Source organism: Pelodiscus sinensis, chromosome 7, assembly GCF_052426305.1.
Source record: "Pelodiscus sinensis isolate ZL-2025 chromosome 7, ASM5242630v1, whole genome shotgun sequence".
NCBI lineage: Eukaryota > Metazoa > Chordata > Testudines > Trionychidae > Pelodiscus > Pelodiscus sinensis.
The window spans coordinates 4,358,700-4,379,529 of NC_143058.1; the positions used below are offsets into that span (position 1 = coordinate 4,358,700).

The window sequence follows — 20,830 nt, forward strand, 5'->3', positions numbered from 1 at the left end:
GCTATATGTTTAACAGGACACAGTGTAGAACAAGAAGAACACAAGAACGACCAGACTGGGTCAGACCAAAGGTCCATCCAGCCCAGTATCCTATCTGCTGACAGTGGCCAATACCAGATGCCTCAGAGGCAGGGAACACAACAGGTTATCAGCATGTAATCCCTCTCCTATCACCCATTACCAGACAAACAGAGGCCAGGGACACCATTCCTACCCATCTTGGCTAATCGCCATTGATGGACCTAACTGCCATGAATGTATCTAGCTCTTTTTTGAACCCTGTTAAAGTCCTAGTCTTCACCACATCCTCTGGCAAGGAGTTCCACAGGTTGACTGCAGTGAATGAAGAAAAACTTCCTTTTGCTTGTTTTAAACCTGCTGTCTATTCATTTCATTTGGTGACCCCTAGTTCTTATATTGTGGGGATAAGTAAATAACTTTTCCTTATTCACTTTTTCCACACCAGTCATGATTTTATAAACCTCTATCATCTCAACCCCCTTAGTCTCTACTAAATAAAACCCAAGGAAAAATGAATAGAAATTTATTCTGACACCAGACATCTGGCTTTGATCCCTAATATCCAAGAACAAATGCATCAACTGTGAATTTATCAAAGTATTAAAGCGTCTCACTCAAGTCAGTAAATTTATTACAGCATTAACAGAAGCTGTCAAACCTTTACAAATTCGGAGTATGCGTTGAGCTAAACATTATTTAATTTTTATCGGTTATTTCCCAACCCCAACCAGTTTGAAAAATGGCTTCACAACATCTACTTCAAGAAACTGAGCAGGGCTTGTAAATAAACAGCTGACATTTCATTGGTTGCATTTTTAAAAACACAGGAGGTGCCAAGGAATTGGATCATAAACAAATAAACTCTAGTTTTATAGCTTTTCTTATTGCCTCCGCCAGAGATGTGCAGTTTCTGCCATGAGACTAAATCAATTTTTTTTAAATGCTGCACTGCCAGGATTTTATTTTAAATTAAATGGTTCAGGTTTGTCCATTTTTGTTTAATGTAACGATTACAACAGGATTTATTATAACTCATAACTCATTTATATGGCACCTTTCATTCCAGTGGGTTTTAAGAGGCTTTTCAAACTCTCTTTTACTCTGTTCAGTTCCACTCACCACCCTCACCTCGCTGCTTCTGCGGGAGACAGAGACGCTGGAGCGCCAGTACAGTCCACCACTTGCAACTGGGAAGATGAATTTTAGGGAGGCAGAACAGTTACCAAAACTAGAATCTGGCCGGGATTCCTCCAAATCTCAATTATTAGGAGGAATGCAAAGGAACCCAAAATGGCCAGCAGCCTCAAAGCATCCGCCGCCCTCTACTGACCTGCCACATTGGCGTGTCTTCCTTTGAGCTCTCTCATCCCAGTACTCAACTCACCAGGCTAAACGTGTGAGAGCCAAAGGGCGCGTAGCTGACGGAGGATGTGACTGCAGGCCATGATAAATGCAGAAGTGGGGGTCCGCAAAAGTACCCCAAAACTGTATCTCTCCAGGCTTTGGTATAAAAATTCCCCCCAAAATCCTAAAAACCTAGATTTGGAGATAAAAAAATCCACTGCCACCATCAAGTGCTTTTGGAACCACAGACAGGGGTGGACACTTGAAACCAACCCCAGGGAACCCCAAGCTCTTTTCTCCAAAGAGCTTGAAAAAGAAAAGAGAAAACACAAATTACTATTCCCTAGTCAGAGGCAGGCAGATCCCACAGATAGATTCTTCAGGACTCAGAACTGAACCAATTCCAGGTTAATAAAAAAGAAAGAACTTTTATTATCACAACAATACTCCTGTTACAAGCACAGTTGGATTGGCTAGATGGTAAGAGCCACCAATTAATAAACGCATGGGGAATTTTCCCATGGGCTCAAAACTTAGTTACAAAAGAGAGGAAAACCCATTTCTAACAGCACAGACATCAGTTCCAAAGTCCCACAACAGAAAACAATCAAACCTGACGGATTTATCTAAACGTTACCCTACTTACACATTATGAAGAGTCTTTTTCTTGGAGAGACACGTCTTCCATCTCCCTCAGTATCTAGCACAAAACTGACCCAGAGACAAAAGGAAAACCCCAAAATTCCTTTGAAATTCAGTTTGAAATCTCTGTCTGCATTTCTATTGGCTGACTGCTACCTGGCCAGGTACAGTTAACTCCTTAGTCCCCAGGCTGCTGCCCATCCCTCAGGACCATGACACATGGAGACAAAACACTCCCACCAGAGTGGGCGTTAGCCCTCAAACTGAATCTCGGTTCTTAATTTGCCCTCCTGTGCTTCGGGATCAGAGCACACTGCAGGGAAGGTCTCTCTCTGGTCTGGTGCAGCATTAGCAAAACCCTGCCTCCCTGACTCCCAAGTTTCCGGTCCAGTCCCCAACTCTTTTCACGGAGGATGTAGGATCCGAGCATGCAGAAATCTCAATCCCTCCCGTCACGGATCATTGGCGTTGTTTCCCACAAAGCAGCCCTTGTTCCCTGCAGACTCGCTGGCTGAATTCTTTCTAGTTTCACGACAGCCGCTGCTATCACTCACCAGCACTAATGACTCAAGCAGCTGCCGGCAGGAGCCTCAATACTCAGCTGCCTCGTAAAGGTGGGCCTTTCCCAATGAAGCAAAATAGTTACGGCAACCTTGGGGCTTCTGGGCAGCGACCATTTAAGACAGGACGTGGCTATTGATGGCTCCTTTCCTGTGGCTTTTACGGGAGGTGACAAGCTCATTTAAACAGTGGCGCAAACACGGGCCTTTATGGGACCCAAGCTAATGCTTCCCTGCTGCTGTGCTCCGAGCGTGGACGTGAGAAGCTCTCTGACTCCGTGTCTTCATCCCAACCTGAGCCCCACGTGGCTTGTACTGACGCAAGTCGACCTTCTGGAGCCCTACCCCACAGGTGCCTGAAATACCAAACCTATTCAGTCTTGGCCATGCAGGAAACTAAGGCCTGTTCCCCCCAAGAGTGCTGCTGACACAGCTCAGAGAGGAAGAATTCAGGAGCTGCCTGTGAAGACACGCCGCATGCACTGTGCCCCTCTGAATGAGCACCCCTCGGTGACTCAAACCCCCTTAATGCCCCCGGGAGAAGGGGCTACAAGACTATCCCCATTCCGGTACATACAGGCTGGTTCACCCAAGACGGTCAAGTGAGGCCTTCAATGAAAGCCTGTCTAGACTGGTCTTCAGTATTGTTGTGCACGAAGCGTTCAGACGCTAGACAAGGGGTTATGTTACCATACTGAAAATACAGCGGCCAAGTCAAGGCAGAAGTGAAAAATACACTTCCCCCCAGACAGGAGTAAGAAGCGTGTGTGTGTGTCGCTGTCCAGATATAGAATCATAGAATAATAGGACTGGAAGGGACCTCGAGAGGCCATCGAGTCCAGCCCCCCGCCCTCAAGGCAGGACCAAGCTCCACCTACACCATCCCTGACAGATATCTATCTAACCTGTTCTTAAATATCTCCAGAGAGGGAGATTCCACCACCTCCCTTGGCAATTTATTCCAATATTTGACCACCCTGACAGTTAGGAATTTTTTCCTAATGTCCACTCTAAACCTCCCCTGCTGCACTTTAAGCCCATTACTCCTTGTCCTGTCCTCAGAAACCAAGAGGAACAAATTTTCTCCTTCCTCCTTGTGACACCCTTTTAGATATTTGAAAACCGCTATCATGTCCCCCCTTAATCTTCTTTTTTCCAAACTAAACAAGCCCAGTTCATGAAGCCTGGCTTCATAGGTCATGTTCTCTAGACCTTTAATCATTCTTGTCTCTCTTCTCTGTACCCTTTCCAATTTCTCTACATCTTTCTTGAAATGTGGCGCCCAGAACTGGACACAGTACTCCAGCTGAGGCCTAACTAGTGCAGAGTAGAGCGGCAGAATGACTTCACGAGTTTTGCTTACAACACACCTGTTGATACAACCTAGAATCATATTTGCTTTTTTTGCAACAGCATCACACTGTTGACTCATATTCAACTTGTGGTCCACTATGACCCCTAGATCCCTTTCCGCCATGCTCCTTCCTAGACAGTCGCTTCCCATCTTGTATGTATGGAACTGATTGTTCCTTCCTAAGTGGAGCACTTTGCATTTCTCTTTATTAAACCTCATCCTGTTTACCTCTGACCATTTCTCTAACTTGCTAAGGTCATTTTGAATTATGTCCCTATCCTCCAAAGAAGTCGCAACCCCACCCAGTTTGGTATCATCTGCAAACTTAATAAGCGTACTCTCTATCCCAATATCTACATCATTGATGAAGATATTAAACAGTACGGGTCCCAAAACAGACCCTTGAGGAACTCCACTTGTTATCCCTTTCCAGCAGGATTTAGAACCGTTAACAACTACTCTCTGACTACGGTTATCCAGCCAATTATGCACCCACCTTATCGTGGCCCTATCTAAGTTATATTTGCCTAGTTTATCAATAAGAATATCATGCGAGACCGTATCAAATGCCTTACTAAAGTCTAGGTATATGACATCCACCGCTTCTCCCTTATCCACAAGGCTCGTTATCTTATCAAAGAAATATATAAATGAAGCATCATAAATTAACATGATGGGTGGCCATTCACCTAGAAAGTCATGTGTTAATGAAGAGATGTTAAGCCGACAGTGCAACAGCATACGAGAAAACCAAGCCAGAGGTGGCCATCCTGTCTCTGAGCACAGACAAGGAACTTTGGCGGTGTGTGAGGGTGCAGAGAAGGCACCCCCTCTCCGTGGGCCTAGCAATGAAATGGGCAGTGTGTTTGCAGAGGTGGGAGCTGAGCTAACCTTGGCTGAAAACGAGAGATTTCCTCAGACAGGAGGTTAACTGGAGAGCTGAGTTAGTCTCTAAAAAGCGCTGTGCTAGGATTTTGTTTTACATGTAGCCAGTTTGTTTCCAATTAAGAATGTGACTAGTTAACTGGTTAACCGGTAAGCCTCGCCCTTAACTGGGCTTACCAGTTCCAGTTCACTGACAGGGGCTGGAGCCCCTCCCATTCCACCGCAGACAGGGGGGCTGCTCCAGCCCCTCCACCCTTCCCCCCCTTTAATCGGTTAACTGGTCAAACAGCCCATTGAATGGGTTAGCTATAATTTTGCAGCCCTGTCACGTTACTGAATTTGAGGGGAGCAGCCAGATCACTGCTGCACCCGTAGGTGGGGGTGTTGGCCCCAAAAAAGGTATAAAAGGGGCCATGTGGGGTGTTGAATAAAAGTTCACTGTCTGCTAATCCTATGTACGCTAGTCATGTGATTGTATAATGTCTGTGTGTGTAGTTAGGAATCTGTAATCTGTGTAGATACTGAGTATTTCTCTGCATGTGGTTGAGCATTGGGCAGAGCCCGGCCTATGGACATGCTAATCAGCAAGGCCCTGTGGGACAATGGCACTCGATGGGCCAAGGACACACCTAAAGAAGGAATGGTGACTCATACCTAAGGGCTACCAGCAGGGAACACAGGAAGTAGCCGTGGGCCAGGTGACCTGCTGTAGCCAAGAAGAGACCAGGAAGGAGGGATAAATAGGCCATGTGGTGGACTCCATCTTGGTTCTCAGCTCAGCACTTCATCCCAGAGGCAGCAGTGCAGGGATCAAAGAGCCGGAAAGACCCGTGGACCCATCCTGATCCTAGAATGTGCAACAAGGACTCTTAAGCCAGCAACTGTAACGGCTCTGCTAGAGCCTGCATCGAGAACTGGGAGATTCGCTGTATGTAATGTATGATTCTTTAGCAACCTCACTCTCATACTTTTCTTTCTTGTGGTAATAAACCTTTAGTTGTTAGATGCTAAAGGATTGGCCCAGCGTGATTTGTGGGTAGGATCCAGAGGGTAAATTGATCAGGGATCTGTGGCTGGTTTCTTGGAACCGGACAGAACTTGTTTGGGGTAGGTGGGATTGGGTGCTAGGACCCCCCACCGGTGTATGAGGCCCGGGGCCATCTGGGGTGCGGATATTGCTGGGGTGTCAGAGGGGTTTTGCTCGCGAGGCTTCAGGCAGGCAGCTGAAGCGCTCTGTGGGACTGGTTTGTGGCCTGTTTGGAGAGGTCACCAGTCTGGGGGCTGTAAGGAGCTCCGAAGTTGAGCAATTCGCCCTGAGCGGACGCCCTCAGCTGTGCCCAGACACGGCCCGGTCCGTCACAAGCCCTATTTCCAATATCCTCACTATCTCTGGAATCTAGACGATGATAATAAACGTCTCCTCCTCACTGTCGCTGTACTTCAGGGCGGTGGTGTCAAGGACAGTACAGGTCCGGAGCGGAATGGTACAAGCTGGGGGTAGCCTGCTCCTTGGGGACAGCAGATCCGGTATTGTGCAGCACTGGGGCGGACAGCACAGGGAATGATTCCAGGGGAGTGGGATGCACCTGTTAACTTACAAGGCAAAGGACGGGCTGGTCTAAGTTCAGAGGAGAAAGCTTGCTTAGTGGCTGACAGGCTGATAATGTCAGGGAGGATGTTGAACTGTCATAAGAAAGGGGACAGTCCTGGTACCCCAAGAGCTGTCAATGGACCCTAGAGTGGCTGGGGAAGACTGAGGGGTACACGATAGCAGCTTTCAAGTACCTAAAAGGGTGTCACAGGGAGGAGGAAGAAAAATTGTTCTCCTTGAGCTCTGGGGGTAGGACAAGAAGCAATGGGCTTAAACTGCAGCAAGGGAGGTTTAGGTTGGACATTAGGAAAAACTTCCCACCTGTCAGGGGGGTTAAACACCGGAATAAATTGCCGAGGGAGGTTGTGGAATTTGCATCGCTTGAGATATTTAAGAGCAGGTTAGATAGACACCTGTCAGGGATGGTCTAGAGCAGATGGGGACCCATTTTGACAATTCAGGAAGACTTGGTGACCCAGGACAATTTAAAAAATGTGTGAATGGTTCTTAAGAGCCACCTGGGGAGACACGTGGCGACCCTTTTGAAATGTAATGGCGACCTATATTTTGTTGCCAGAAGGGGGTTGCGGTGCAATGAACTTTGAGAACCGGTTTCTAACATAGGCCGGGTCCCAGCCCGGCAGCCCTACAATCATCAGGAGGAGGTGGATCACAAAGGCAGCTTAAAGTCTCCATTGCTCCCCTGTCTCGGGACTTAGCAAAAGCAGAGCTCCAGTGCTCAAACGGCCAAGTCCCTCGGGCGGTTAAAAACAAGCATGAACATACAGACGACGAGAAATTGGTTTCCAGATGGCTAGTTCTAACTTGCAGCGGCTCATCACAGTCAGACGCCACGGGGTCCGGCCCTCTCATATCAGACTCGCCTACTGCTGTGATGACCGATTTGCCTTTTGGGCTGTTAAGCCCGCATCTTGCTAAGGCAGGTTTTAATTGAGTAGCTTGGCTTCCCCAGCCCCCATACACGGTTTACACACAGCCCAAAATGCTTCACAGCGTGAGAGCTTTCAAAGCCCTGCTGTGAGCAAGAGAAGAGTCTTCCTGAAAGTGACAGGCGGAGGCTACCCGCGGGAAGAACACAAGAGGGGTGAGGGTCTCCACTCTGGCAAGGAGATTAGCAGCCTGCCGGAGCCGGACAGCGTGAACGCGCGCGTCCGAGGCTACCGTTTCACCGCTAAGACGCTCCAGTACCTGCTTGGCATCACAGTAGCGGAGTCCGAAGGAGTGGAACTGAGGGAAGAAGGCTGGTCGGACAGCCACGATCTGCGTATAAAGCTCCGCGGGCCGCGACACAGCCGGGGTTCCCGACAGCAAGATCACCCTTTTAGCAGCCTGCAAAACCAAATTTGAACACGTCTGTTACTCAGATGACTCTCCCCCCCACACACACTTTAGGGAACCACTTAGGCAGCTTCTGCGAACTCTAAATCACTCCCCCAAAATGAAAGTCAAGTGCAATTGTTTCAACTCTCCTAAGGGAAGGATGCACGGTCTTAAAAACACCTTTGCTAGGCCACAGTGTTTTGAGGACAAGGGCTCCCTTCTCCACGGAGGAGCACAGCGCCCTGCCTGTCGTGGCTCCCGAGGAAAAGGGTGGTCTATTTTTACTGCGGCACTTAGACAACTGGCATTCGCCCCAACACCCGTTCAAATCTTACGCTGGGCTCAGCATTCGAATCAGCAGCAGATGTCACAGGAAGGCTTCAAGCACCTCCAAGGTGCAGTCTCTCCTCCCGCATAAATTCAACTGCAACCAGTAGGCAGCAGCAAGCCATAAACACACTCTGTCCTGCACACAGACACGCGAGGCAGGGAGTAGGGATGTCAATTCCCGTTTGAGCAGCTCTCTCGTTTCATCAGCTAGCCAGTTAAACGTTATGTTGAACCGGTTAAACAGGAGTAGGTAGGGGGCAGTCCTCCAGTCACGGTGAGATACAGTGTACCAGCCGGACTGGAGCATCCACTGCCAAGCCAGGCCAGGCCGCCAGTTAACCAGAAGCGGTAAGCATCACCTGGTAAGAGTGATGTTCACTGGTTAAGCAGGCACATTCCTAGCAGGGAGGCAAGAAAAGTTTGAGACTTATTTAAAAACACACACACACACACACACACACACACACTTCGAGACAAATTACACACACACACACACTTCGAGACAAATTACACACACACACACACACACACACACTTCGAGACAAATTACACACACACACACACACACTTCGAGACAAATTACACACACACACACACTTCGAGACAAATTACACACACACACGAGACAAATTACACACACACACACACACACACACACACACACACACACGAGACAAATTACACACACACACACACACACCTCGAGACAAATTACACACACACACACACACACACACACACACACACACACCTCGAGACAAATTACACACACACACACACACACACACACACACCTCGAGACAAATTACACACACACACACACACACACACACACACACACACACACACACAAAGTTGGAGACAAATTTCACTGCCTGGCTATACAAACTGCCTGCTGGATACCAAAACCATCAGCTAATAAACAACTGTCATGCAGGAAAATCGCATGCAATAGATCAAATGGGAAAAGAAGTCAGCACTTAAAAAAAAAAAAAAAGATTCCCCACAAAAGAGAACTGCAAATGGAAGAGAAATTCTATTTTATAAACATCAAATCCTCACTTGGCACTTTTGCCTTCTTACCTCCAATAATATCGAATCCCCCCATTACTAGAGAGCTATGAATTTCCCCTGCTCTAATATCACACACAATAGTTAAATTACACATGCCTTGTAATTTCCTGCATGGTTTAATGCAGGATCATTAAAATAACAAAGAGATTCTTGAATGACATCTACACCGACAGCTCATTCACACGGCAATGAAAAAGAAAATGAAATTCTTTTATCGTTTCAGCGAGATCTACCACTAGCCCAAGTCTATTCACTAGACTGATTCATTCACTTGCCGACCAAGTCTGGAGGAAGAAGGGTTCACTTATCAGCTACCGGAAATTAATTCCGCAGTTCTTTGTCAGATAGTCATCGGCTGAAGTCAAAGTGACTGGGATTTTTTTCCCCCTATTAAGCAGATCGGAGAGGCAGATGTGGTCAGAGCGAAGGTCAGACAAGACTCGCTAATACAAGAAGCAGGGTTTTTGTAAGGTGAATACACAGAAGAGATGCCAGCTTAGTTGACTTCTGGGAGGGAGCGAGGGGGGCTAACGTGTGTGGGACAGAAGGCCAGCTGCCTCAATTGAAGAGGAGGGCACAGAGCACATGTGATTCAGTGGGAGAACAAAGGCTAAAACAGATACAGAAGTAGAGGACTCGGGTTCAGCACGCGAGTCCCAGATGGGAACCTTAAGTCGAGAGCCCTGAGGGGGCCACTGCTCAAAGAGGCCAGAGGAACTCTGCTCAGAGATAGGGGACAAACAGGGGCCAAAAGTAAGCCCTGCTATGACCGCACTGGCGGATGGCCAACCTGGCCAGTGCCAGCGGGAGGCTGACACGCTTGCCTGCAAGCGGACGCTAAGCAGGAGCGTCTGAAGGAGCTGGAAGGAGGGGCTGACACCTGGCGCACTCAACACAGGAATGTGCCAAGGTCTCCTGCTCTCTGCAGATAGAGCAGGCATCAGGGCACCCGGGAACTATGCCAGCTACGTGCCCACGCTCACAGCTCCGTATCGGGGCCACCGACGAAAGAACCCTGGAAGATCACGGGTGGAGCAACGGCTGGTCTGTTGGGGGTCCTGCCCACGCCCAAAGAGATGCCAGGTTGACAGCCCTGGAAAATTATCTTCCTACCGCAGCATGGACAGTGGCAATGCAATCTTCTCTGCCATGCCCTGCCTCCTAGGTTCACAGGGGAGATCGGTCTCCCTGGCTCCAGCACGCAGAGGACGTCTAACCAGGGACCAAGCCCTGCCAATGCTGCAGTGGACTGGTCCAAGGATGCTCAGCGCTGTACGAAACACAGAGAACAGGGCGGTCCCTGACCTAACGAGCAAAAATATTTGGGGGGGGAGGGAGGTTTGTGACGCAGACACCTGCTCATTCGGAACTGAGCTAAGACAACTGGCCTCATTCCAAAGGAACTGCTGAAACGCCGAAGCAGATGGCAACAGCTTTCAGTCACTACTGACAGAGGCTGGATTCCATGCGATGGAAAATTAGCAACAGACACGAAAGGCTTTTATCCTCTCCCTGGCCGTTCAGGCGGCCTCTTCCCAGATCCTACATTTTACCCCACGACAAGGTGCAGAGGGACTCCCGGAGCCACAGTACGCAAGAATTTAAGTCTGGCTTCTGTTCCTTCTCCCCCTGCACAGGTGCGGAGAAGGGGGCTATGAAAAGGGCTGCTACCGAGGGAGAAAGTCAAGAGCTGGGTGAACCCCTAGCTAGATGGGGGTTTCCTCGTTTCTTTTGCTTGCAGTGACTGTTCTGAACAAACATGCTAGAGATTTGCTCCTGCTAAGTCTCGCTGATCACGGCTTAGGCTGCATCTACGCTACAAGTTATGTCCGCAGAAATCATGTCACTTGATTGGGGTGGGGAAGGGAGAATAAACCACCCGAGTGACATAAGTTACACCAACATATGTGCCAGTGCAGACAGCCCTACCTTCCCACTGGTGTTCGAGAAGGTCGTTTTATCCTGCCGATGGGACGGCTCTCTCCCATCAGCTTAGCGCCTCTTCACCAGACACCCGGCAACTGGGCTGTTGCAGTGCTGTACGCATAAAGGTGCCTACGTCTAATTTCCTCAGAGATTCCCGATGGTGTCAGCAGTGGGATTTCAGACCAACAAACAGAGAAAATCTACTAAGCTGGAGCAGAAAAAGCTGGCTGAATGACTGGTGGAGCAGAAGTGCAAAATAAGACAGCTGCGACCAGCAAGGACTTTCCAGCAAGAGCAAACCTTCCTAACCAGTCGAAACATGTTACCACAAACAGCAGCAGCGATACAACACTGCTCAGCCCCCGGATCCTAACCTTCCAGGCTGGCAGTCTTCTCCCCACAGTCTCTTTAGAGAGGGATGGCAGAACAAGGAGCAATGGTCTCAAGTTGCAGTGGGGGAGGTCTAGGTTGGAGATTAGGAAAAACTATTTCTCTAGGAGGGTGGGGAAGCACTGGGCTGGGTTCCCTAGGGAGGGGGTGGAATCTCCATCCCTAGAGGTTTTAAAGTCCCAGCTTGACCAAGCCCTGGCTGGGTTGATTGAGTTGGGATTGGTCCTGCCTTGGGCAGGGGGCTGGGCTCAATAACCTTCTGAGGTCTCTTCCAGCTCTATGATTCTTTTGCCATTTCTATAGCTCCGTCCTTGGGAAAGTGAGTAAGGGAAGCCAGCTGTGGAGTCTCGTTCATTGGAAACATGCGCCCTGTCCTGCAGCCTTCAGCGATCATCACCATGGCCTACAATAATAATGCCACCTTCTTAGCCAGCCTTTCATTTGTAGATCTCAGGCACTTTTTAACGGATGCCCCGCACACGATGGGACGAGTTCCGCAGACTTAGCCACACTTCCAAAAGCCGCTTCGCAAGGACTGGTTTATGTAGTATTTCCCACCCCTGAGCAGGTACAGTACTCCGCGTTGAGGTCAAAACCCAGCGCCCAACCGCTTCCAAGTGCGGAACGGAGGAAGTGATGCCGCACAGAAATAAATGAACATGCAAAGAGGCTCATTTGCATACAATGGCGCTCTGGATGGCAATGAATTTCACAGCATGAGCCCCACGATTCTCTAACAAAGCTGATGCTTTTTTTTCTTCCTCAACACAGCTGGTGCTGGAGGTGCAGTGACAGAGGCTGCAGTTCCTGCTAACTCTGTCATTTTGAGCTGATTAACGTATTATCCGGACACAAAGGAAGCCCCCCAGGACCATTTTAAGGCAGAAGCCAGTCCCGCCTGAGAGATGAGACTTGTGGAAGGGGAAAGATACCGACTTTGGAGAACAGGTTGCTCTATGCCGGTCGGACAGTGCCCTGGATCATGCTCAGGTGGAATCAGGACTAGTCAGAAGCCCGAATCCCACAATACTCAAGTGATTTCTTTCTAGAACGTAGAATTGCTGCCAAAATAGAGTCTTTTTTTTTTAATGGCAGTGGTTGCATTTGCCTGGGGTAGGATGGGACGATGCAAGGGGTGCAGGGAATCACAAGCTCTTGAGATTATGACCAAAAATCTAGCATGAGCCCTGAGGACCAAAATCGTCTGCAACTCCAAAACAAAGTTGTTGCGCTCTGGGGCCCTGGTTCCACGGGAATTTGCATATCTTCTTCCGATCACTTTTTCAAAAGCGGGTCTTTCAAAAGTGAAAGTAGTCTGGATGCTTTTTTTTTTTTGAAAAACAAAAAACAAAAAACAAAACCCTTTTTGAAAAACCGCGTAAACCTCCTTTTTTTAAGGAAGAGTGGGTTTTTTCCCCCGAAAAAGGGTGTTTTTTTCCAGGAAAAAACCCGCATCCAGACTACTTTCACTTTCAAAAGACCCGATTGCTTTTTCGAAAGCGGAAGAAGATATGCAAATTCCCACGGAATTTGCATATCCTCTTTCGGAAAAAACCCCCGTAGTTTAGACATACTCACAGAGACTTGGTGGGATAATACACACAATCAGACTATTGGCACAGAAGGGTACAGCGTGCTCAGGAAAATGGAAGAGGTGTTGCTTTGTATGTTAAAAACATGTACACTTGGACTGAGATTGAGACGGAAATAGGAGACAGACTGATTGAAAGACTCTAGGGAGGATAAAAAAGGTAAAAACCAAGGGTGATGTCATGGTAGGGGTCTACTACATATCACCTACACGGGAAGAAAAGGTAAATGAGGCTCTTTAAAAACAATTAATGAAATCATAAAAAGCACTGGACTTGGTGGTGGTGGGGAACTTCATCCACCCAGACACTTGTTGGAAAAACACCACAACAGGACAGACTATCCAAAAAGTTCCTATAATGCATTTGAGACCATTTTTTATTTCAGACGCTGGGAAAAGCTACTCGGGCGGGGAGGCGGTTCTATATTTGATTTTGACAAATAGGGAGAAACGGACAGAGAATTAAAAGCGGAAGGCAGCTTAAGTGAAAGTGACCATGAAATGGTAGAGTTTGTGATTCTGAAGAATGGCAGGAAGTGAAAAACAGCACAATAAAGACAGTGGATTTCAAGAAGGCAGACTCTAGCAAACTTAGGGAGTTGGTTAGTATAATCCCAAGAAGGAAACTAGTTCAAGAGAGCTGGCGATTTTTCAGTAACACTATTAAGAGCATACGAGCAAACTATCCCACTGCATCTGAAATACAAATAATACAGCAAGAGATCGCCCTGGCTTAACTAGGAGATCTTCCATTTTTGTAGGACTCCTGATTTTCAGACAACTGAAACAAGGTCACATTACAAAGGTCAAATATAAACAAACAACTCAAATACGTGGGGACAAAATTAGGAAGGCCGAGGCACAAAATGAGATTAAACTAGCTAGAGGCATGGAGGGTGAGAAGAAAACATTCTATAAATATATTAGAGGCAAGAAGATGACAAGGGACGGGGTAGGCCCATTACTAGAGCCCTACCAAATTCATGGTCCATTTTGGTCAATTTCATGGTTGTAGCATTTTTAAAAATTGTACATTTTCATGATTTCGGGTATTTAAACCTGAAATGTCACAGTATTGTAATTGGAGGGTTCCTGACCCAAGAAGGAGTTGGGGGAGGCAGGTTTGCAATATTATTGTAGGAGGACTGCTGTGTTGCCACAGGTAAAGGGAGCCTGTGGTGGGCAACCCAGAGGAAGAGGGAGAAGGTATGGAGCGGGCACCCCAGTTAGCAATTAAAATTTGGATGGGGGGGAGGGGCCACACATACAAAATGGGAAATGGATGCCTAGGAAGGAGAACTGCAGAAAAGGATCTAGGGGCCATACTGGATCATAAGATAGATAAGAGTCAGCACTGTGGCTAAAAGAGCAAACATCATTCCGGGATGTATTAGCAGAAGTGTTGTGTCGCAAGCAAGACATGAGAAGCAATCCTTTCGCTCTACTCCACGCTGACTACGCTTCAACTGGAGTATTTTGTCCAGTTCTGGGTGCTACATTTCAGGAAAATATGTGGACAACTTGACGAAAGTCCACAGGAGAGCAAAAAATAAATACACGGAAGACCTAGAAAACGTGACCTATGAGGAAGATTGAAAAAAACGGGTTGTGTAGTGTGGAAAAGAGAAGAGTGGGAGGAAAGGAAGCAATGGGCTTAAATTGTAGCAAGGGCAATTGGACAGAAGGAAAAACTTCCTACCTGGCAGGGTGGTTAAACACTGCAATACATTGCTGAGGGAGGTTGTGGAATCGCCATCGCTGGAGATATTTAAAAGCAGGTTAGACAAGCACCTCTTACAGATTGTCTAGATCAGACAAACTGTGGGGCAGGACCCCACCGTGGGTCACAACTCCATCTTAATGGGATCGCCAGGGCTGGCTTAGAGTTGCCGGGGCCTGGTGCCAAAGCAGAAGCCTGAGCAAAATCACTCGGGGCTTCAGCCCTAGGCAACAAGGCTAAAACAGGTCCCCTGCCTGGGGCTGTGGGGCTCCGGATTCGGTCTCCCCTCCTGGGGTCATGTAGGAACTTTTGTGGTCAGAAAGGGGTCACCATGCAACCACGTTGGGGGACCCTGCTCTAGAGAATCCTTAGTCCTGCCTTGCTGCCCCTTCCACTCCTATGACTTTATGTAGCTAGGGTTGCCAGGCATCCAGTTTTCAAAGGGGAACGTGACAGGGCCTTAAAAGTCTGCCTGGCATCACAGTGGCGACTCAGAGCTAAAGCAGATTCCCTACCTGGGGGTCACAGGGACCTGGCAGCCACCTCCTGGGAGCCGCAGTGAAAGCACCACCAGGACCTGCCCCCAATTCTCTCCCCCCAGGATCCCCCTCCACACCCTAACTCCATTCCAGAACCCTCCACCAAGGTCCTGTCCCAACTCAGCGCCCCTCCTGCATCCCAAATCCCTTATCCCTGGCCTCACCCCAGAGCCTGCAGCCGCAGCAGTACATCCTGGAGAAGAAACTCAAGTGGGGCCCTCAGGTCGGGTGGGCAGACAATGACAAGGGGGGGGGGGCATTGGGGACATCTCCTCCCAACCACTCCAGACAGCCTTTCAGTGGGTGATGGATGCTCTGGCCAGGCCCTCCAGGGCCCCAGGCAGCATCCCGGGGAGATGGCTCTCCAGCAACAACGGTGCCCATCTTACAGCCCCCACTCCCTGGCTGGACAGGGCAAGCCCCCACATCCCAATCCCATTCCCTCACAGGAGCGCCCGGCAGACAGGCAAGCGCCGGGGTCGGAAAAGAGCCAGGCCTGGGAGCGGTGGGCCTGGATGCTAAGTGGGTGCTACGCCCCTGCCTCACCTGCCTCCTGCACCCCAGCCGGGAGGGGAAAGTGAGCAACAGAGGGAGGGGTGGAGCAAGCGGGACAAGAGTGCTCAGTTTGGTGGGATTAAGAAGTTGGCAACCATACACGCAGCCTGGTTTTTTAAAGTACTAAATCAAAACACGCTCTTCCAAACTGGGAGGACCAAAACTTCTTCCCTACCCGTGCCTGGCCCTTGAGGGAGTAGCAGAAAAATCTCTGGTGTCCAGTACAGAAGACCAAGACACGTTGCTGTTTATACGAGTGATTATTTCTACCAATGCACAACGGTGGGACTGCAGCCACATGCTTTATGCCGGGGTAGACGGGAAAGCAACGTACATCACCACCCTGCACCTACTCGAGGCCACATTTACACCAGAGCAGAAAAAGAGGAGTTACACGTTACCCGTCCCACCTTCGGTTAGAAAACGATCAACTACGATCTTCGAGACTGAAACAAGCCCACGGAAAAGCGTTTCGGAAACAGGCATTCAGCCCTGTTGCTCAGACGGCAATTTCCAAACTCATGCTCAACTTAAGTCTTCTTTCTCGATTTCCTCTGAGTAGTGGGCACGTTGGTCTAAATCACCACAAACATTTCGAAGTTTTACTTGCCACTGTAGTAAGGAAGCGCCGGCACCAGATTCCAGGGCAATAAAAGGACCTGATAACAAGTACCCAAGCGAAGCACGCTATCAGCTGCAGAAACATTTCAATTTAAATCCGGCCACGGTGGTTACAGACGTATAAATATTTATAGCAAATAAAAAGCAGAGATCACATTTCTTAGGAGGTTTTTCCTCTGCCATAAATCAGCTGGAGTTTAAGCTTTGGAGGGTGCCTACATACTTGCTACTCAAGAAAGTGACTTACACACCCAGAACGAAATGGTGTGCTGCCTCTCCAAGGGGGCGTAGGCAGATTTGCACACTACAGACTCTGGCGGGGGCAGGGGGGGAGAGAATAGAGAGGCCCACAGTTCAACGAAGGGGTTGTCTGCACTTTGAGCTGGGGGTGGTTCCCAACATGAGACATACCCGTGCTAGCTCTGAGCAAGTGTGCTAACGAGTGGTGAGCGTTGGGATGTCTTGGCCATATGCCCATCAAAGGCTACAGAATGATGCTCAGGGCAGCTAGTCCCTCCCACTGCTGAGAGCTAACTATTTTTAGCAACAAGCTCGATCGGAGCTAGCACAGGTGTCTCTCTCCAAGCGGGGAGAGTACATAGCTATGCTCTGGGGCTTGCTGTTTTAACTAGTGCTAGAAAAGCAGCAAACTGTAGCCTCCCGTGACTTCCCATTGCCCTCACCACTACAGTCAGCAGCACAGCCATACACAGCATTCCCATAGTCAGCTCCACCACTGGCACACCCCTACCCCAGGGCCTGTGAGAGGCACCTTGACCACACCACACTGCTCTGATCCTCTGACACAGCATAAACAGGCTGAACGGAGGGGAGGCCTTCCCCCTAGGTCTCAAAGCATGTAACGATAAACGATACACACTTTTATCTAGCCCACACAAAGTCCTTTAAATCTTTAGAATCTCGAGGTTTTGCTATATCAACCCATTTTGGCGCTTATTTGAGGCACAAAAATTAACAGTCAGCTCAAGACCTTGCTTTTTTTGTTCCTTTAAGTGAGAAAATACGTAATAGCTGCACCACAAATCAAAATGAGAGCAGCCAGATTTGAAACGATCAAAATGGCATTCACCTGGGCATCTGATATACAATTGGTGTGCACATTTTGGCCTCCATTTCCTTGCTTCTTACCACTTTCAGTTGAAAGTACAAAAAAAAAAAATCAACTTCCCTCCAAAGGACTGAAACTCACCATTTTGGAAATATTAGTTCTCCATTAAGTGTGATTAGTCACTTTCAGTGTAAAACCGTAAATTCTAAACAGGTTAACAAAGGACACTGGTCTCCTTTTGGAGTGGCCCCAGAATGTTACCTGCTATCCTGGATCCCACAAATACCTTTTGGCAGCTGATCCTCATGTAATTAGAAATAGGAAAGAAAACGCTTTCTAGGAACTGACCCACCTGGTGGAATCATAACACATCTGTAGTCCACCCAGGACTTCATAATTGCAAGCCGTGACAGACCTTAAATCCATCTAACAGGACAGGGCCTTCCACACAAGTGAACAGAGAATTTCCTTTTGTTGTAAGGGAATCAAGAGTGCTCTCTCTCACACCCCCTCAGCTGAGCAAGTCTGATCCTCCAACCAGCAGAGGGGAAGAATTCGCACTCGAGTAGGTGTTGTACATTACATGAAAGTGATGCAACAGAAAAAGGGCCCTGGTTTAACTTATTGCAGTTTGCACAGAAAGTTGCAACATATGCTCAACTTACAAGTCTTAAAGTCTCACAACCAATGGCAAACAGGATTATTTTGACCTTTATTCGTCTAGCTTGCTATTTTTAAATACACGTACAGATGTGCATTTTTACTACAGCCCTGGGAGGAACTGTTGTTATCCCTGTTGGGATATAGATATTCAGGCCAGATGCTCTGGCCAGATCCACTGCTCCACCGGATCCTGCTTCATCAGTTAACCATAACGTTTAACCAGTTAACTGATTACACGGGATTTTACACCCCTCGGAGGAAACGGTCGAGGGCGGGGGCATACAGAATACACACCTTAAGAAGAGGCATTGCAGCTCGGCAGCGTGCGGTTTTTGTGTTCTTTAGGAAATGAGATTCATCCTGAAACAAAACAGGCGAGAAAATGAATGGAGCTCGGTCCTGATCCATAGCTTAGCTCTGGAATAAAGAGCACATTCCCAGAATCCTATGCTTCATAATGTTTCAAGCCGATCGTCCCCAAATAGGTTGCAATCTCTGGGCTGGCCACCAGGCTATTTTGACCGTGAAACCATCACAAAAGGGGCAGGACTGCCTGCAAATTCGGAGGAAGGGGGGAAACAAACATTCAAACACAAACCATGACTGAGCATAGCCAAGCCAAGCAAGCGGAGAGAAGAAGTAAAAAGAGGCAAAGAATTTCCACCACTGATCTTCATTTGCCACTGTGTGTCCTTTCTTAAAGTGGAAATTCACAGGGACCCTGGCGTGATGCTGCCTCCCTCAAATGAAGGGGTTAATGAAAAGCATCAGAAGTTCAGAAATCTAATTAGAAGCCTACTGTTTTGCTGTTAGGGCTCTCCAGGTGGATAATAACCTCCCGGCTGAGACATGACTTGCAGAATAGGCTACATTTCCTTTGTTGCAGTTTAGGCAGAACTTAACAACACGAAGGAAATTGGCACCGTCCAAGGGTACGTTCTTGCTCATCTTGCTGTGCTTGGCTGAGCAAGCAGCCACCCGGAGAAAGGAGGATACACCACTTAGATTCCAACACACAGCTTTCTCCTTCCTGGTTAGCAAGAAGGTAAAGTTATTACGACACCAGGCAGAAGACGACGACTGGAAGAAAAAAGTAAGGAGGCTAACCACTCCACGGGGCCATTTTGACACATACAAGATTTGAATGTGCATACACCTGGGCATGGATAGTGCATCTGTCACTGTAGCGCAGGTTAAAGGCAGTGGACTGATTGCTCTAGATGCAGAGATCCTTAATCCCAAACAAGAAGTGGCTGTGACTTTCCTCCGTCCTGATATGCTCTCTGTGCCTGGACCCTTGCAAAAATCAATCAAAGGTGAGAAAAGTTCAGTCTCCAGAGGCTGGTCTGTTCTCATCCGCTCTGCTGACACTGCCAACAACTGCCATCATGGTGCTTTATAGGACAGAAACATCTGTTCACTGGAAATCAGGCCGAGAACGCTCAACTCACTTCACACAAGATAAAAAGGGCCATCAAACCGTAATGCCTTTTGGTGGCTACCAATCTAGGCTGGATTTGAAACAATGAGAGTGATAAAGGTTCCCATCAAACAGATACATAACTAGAGACCTATTTTAACTAACAGGAATGGAATTGAAGTCTATGTAAGAATTTTCTATAATGCCTAATCCCTTTGTATCTAAAAAAAAATATAGATTATAGATTCGGAAAGCAAAGAGAACGTAGAAATCACACACACACGCAGAGAAAACACCACGCCTGCAATGGAACAGCCCCACTGAAGCACGTGGCGCCAACCTTGATTTTGTCTACACTGTATCTTGATACATTAGAAAAGATTCTGGACATTATTCCAAGAATTTTTTGGTGTACTGGATTTGTAGAGAATGTAGCCAATGGCAAAACTGTATAAACACCGGCCCTTCATTGAACACATTCACTGTGGCATTCTTTGGGCAAAACACAATCCCATTGACCTTCTAACAGAGCATTTCTGGGACTCGATTCTCCAGCCACGGGAAACATCTGTCTTCCCCTGAAAGTCAATGGGAGCGGCTCACACCCAGCAGGGACGACATACGGTGTCAGGAGTTGGCGAGGAGGAGGAGGAGGAGGAGGAGTACAGAGCAGAGGAGAAGCAAAGCATATTTGAGATGGTTTCAGGCACCCTTCCCATATAGATCTACAGGTACTAGTGATAGCTGGAGACTGCCCGGGAGCCAATGTACGGTTGAATGAATTCATTACCAATCATTAACAGAACCGGGATCAGAATGTTCAAGCCCATGATGCAATTACAATGGGGGAGGGGGAGAATAAAGCCATTCCCGCCCCCCTACACAAAGTAATGTAAAAGTTATGTAACTTGCTGGGCAGAGCATCCAGTCTCTACAAAGTTTGCTCTCTACAAATGCTTCTTAACAACCCAGGAGAACCCAGCCTATCCAGGCCTCCTACTGCCGTTTAAAGGAATGCTACTTACAATAATGACAACTTGGAAAGTGTCTTTGAGCTGCTTCTCCATCTTGCTGAGGAGGTCAAAACTGATGATGTTGATCAATTTTGCTGACCGGTTGTCTTTACCTGTCAGCACAACATTGGTGCTGTCTGGGTTCAGGGAGGGAAGCCACCTATGAAACGCCTGGGAAAGG

The 20,830-nt window shown here is 48.0% G+C and overlaps 1 protein-coding gene across 3 annotated transcripts in view; it reads right to left on the bottom strand.

Moving 5' to 3' along the window:
- The window catches only part of SMARCAL1 (SNF2 related chromatin remodeling annealing helicase 1), a 63,108-nt gene that overhangs the window by 15,419 nt on the left and 26,859 nt on the right, over positions 1 to 20,830 (bottom strand). For 2 of the 3 annotated variants that reach the window (XM_075933020.2, XM_075933021.2), the window contains exons 8-10: positions 20,662 to 20,820; positions 18,511 to 18,576; positions 7,607 to 7,747 (exon numbers count right to left, since the gene is read on the bottom strand). In XM_075933020.2, coding sequence (XP_075789135.2) covers positions 7,607 to 7,747; positions 18,511 to 18,576; positions 20,662 to 20,820 — 366 coding nt within the window. The remainder of the gene's footprint in view (positions 1 to 7,606; positions 7,748 to 18,510; positions 18,577 to 20,661; positions 20,821 to 20,830) is intronic. The other variant, XM_075933022.2, reaches the window with a different exon arrangement.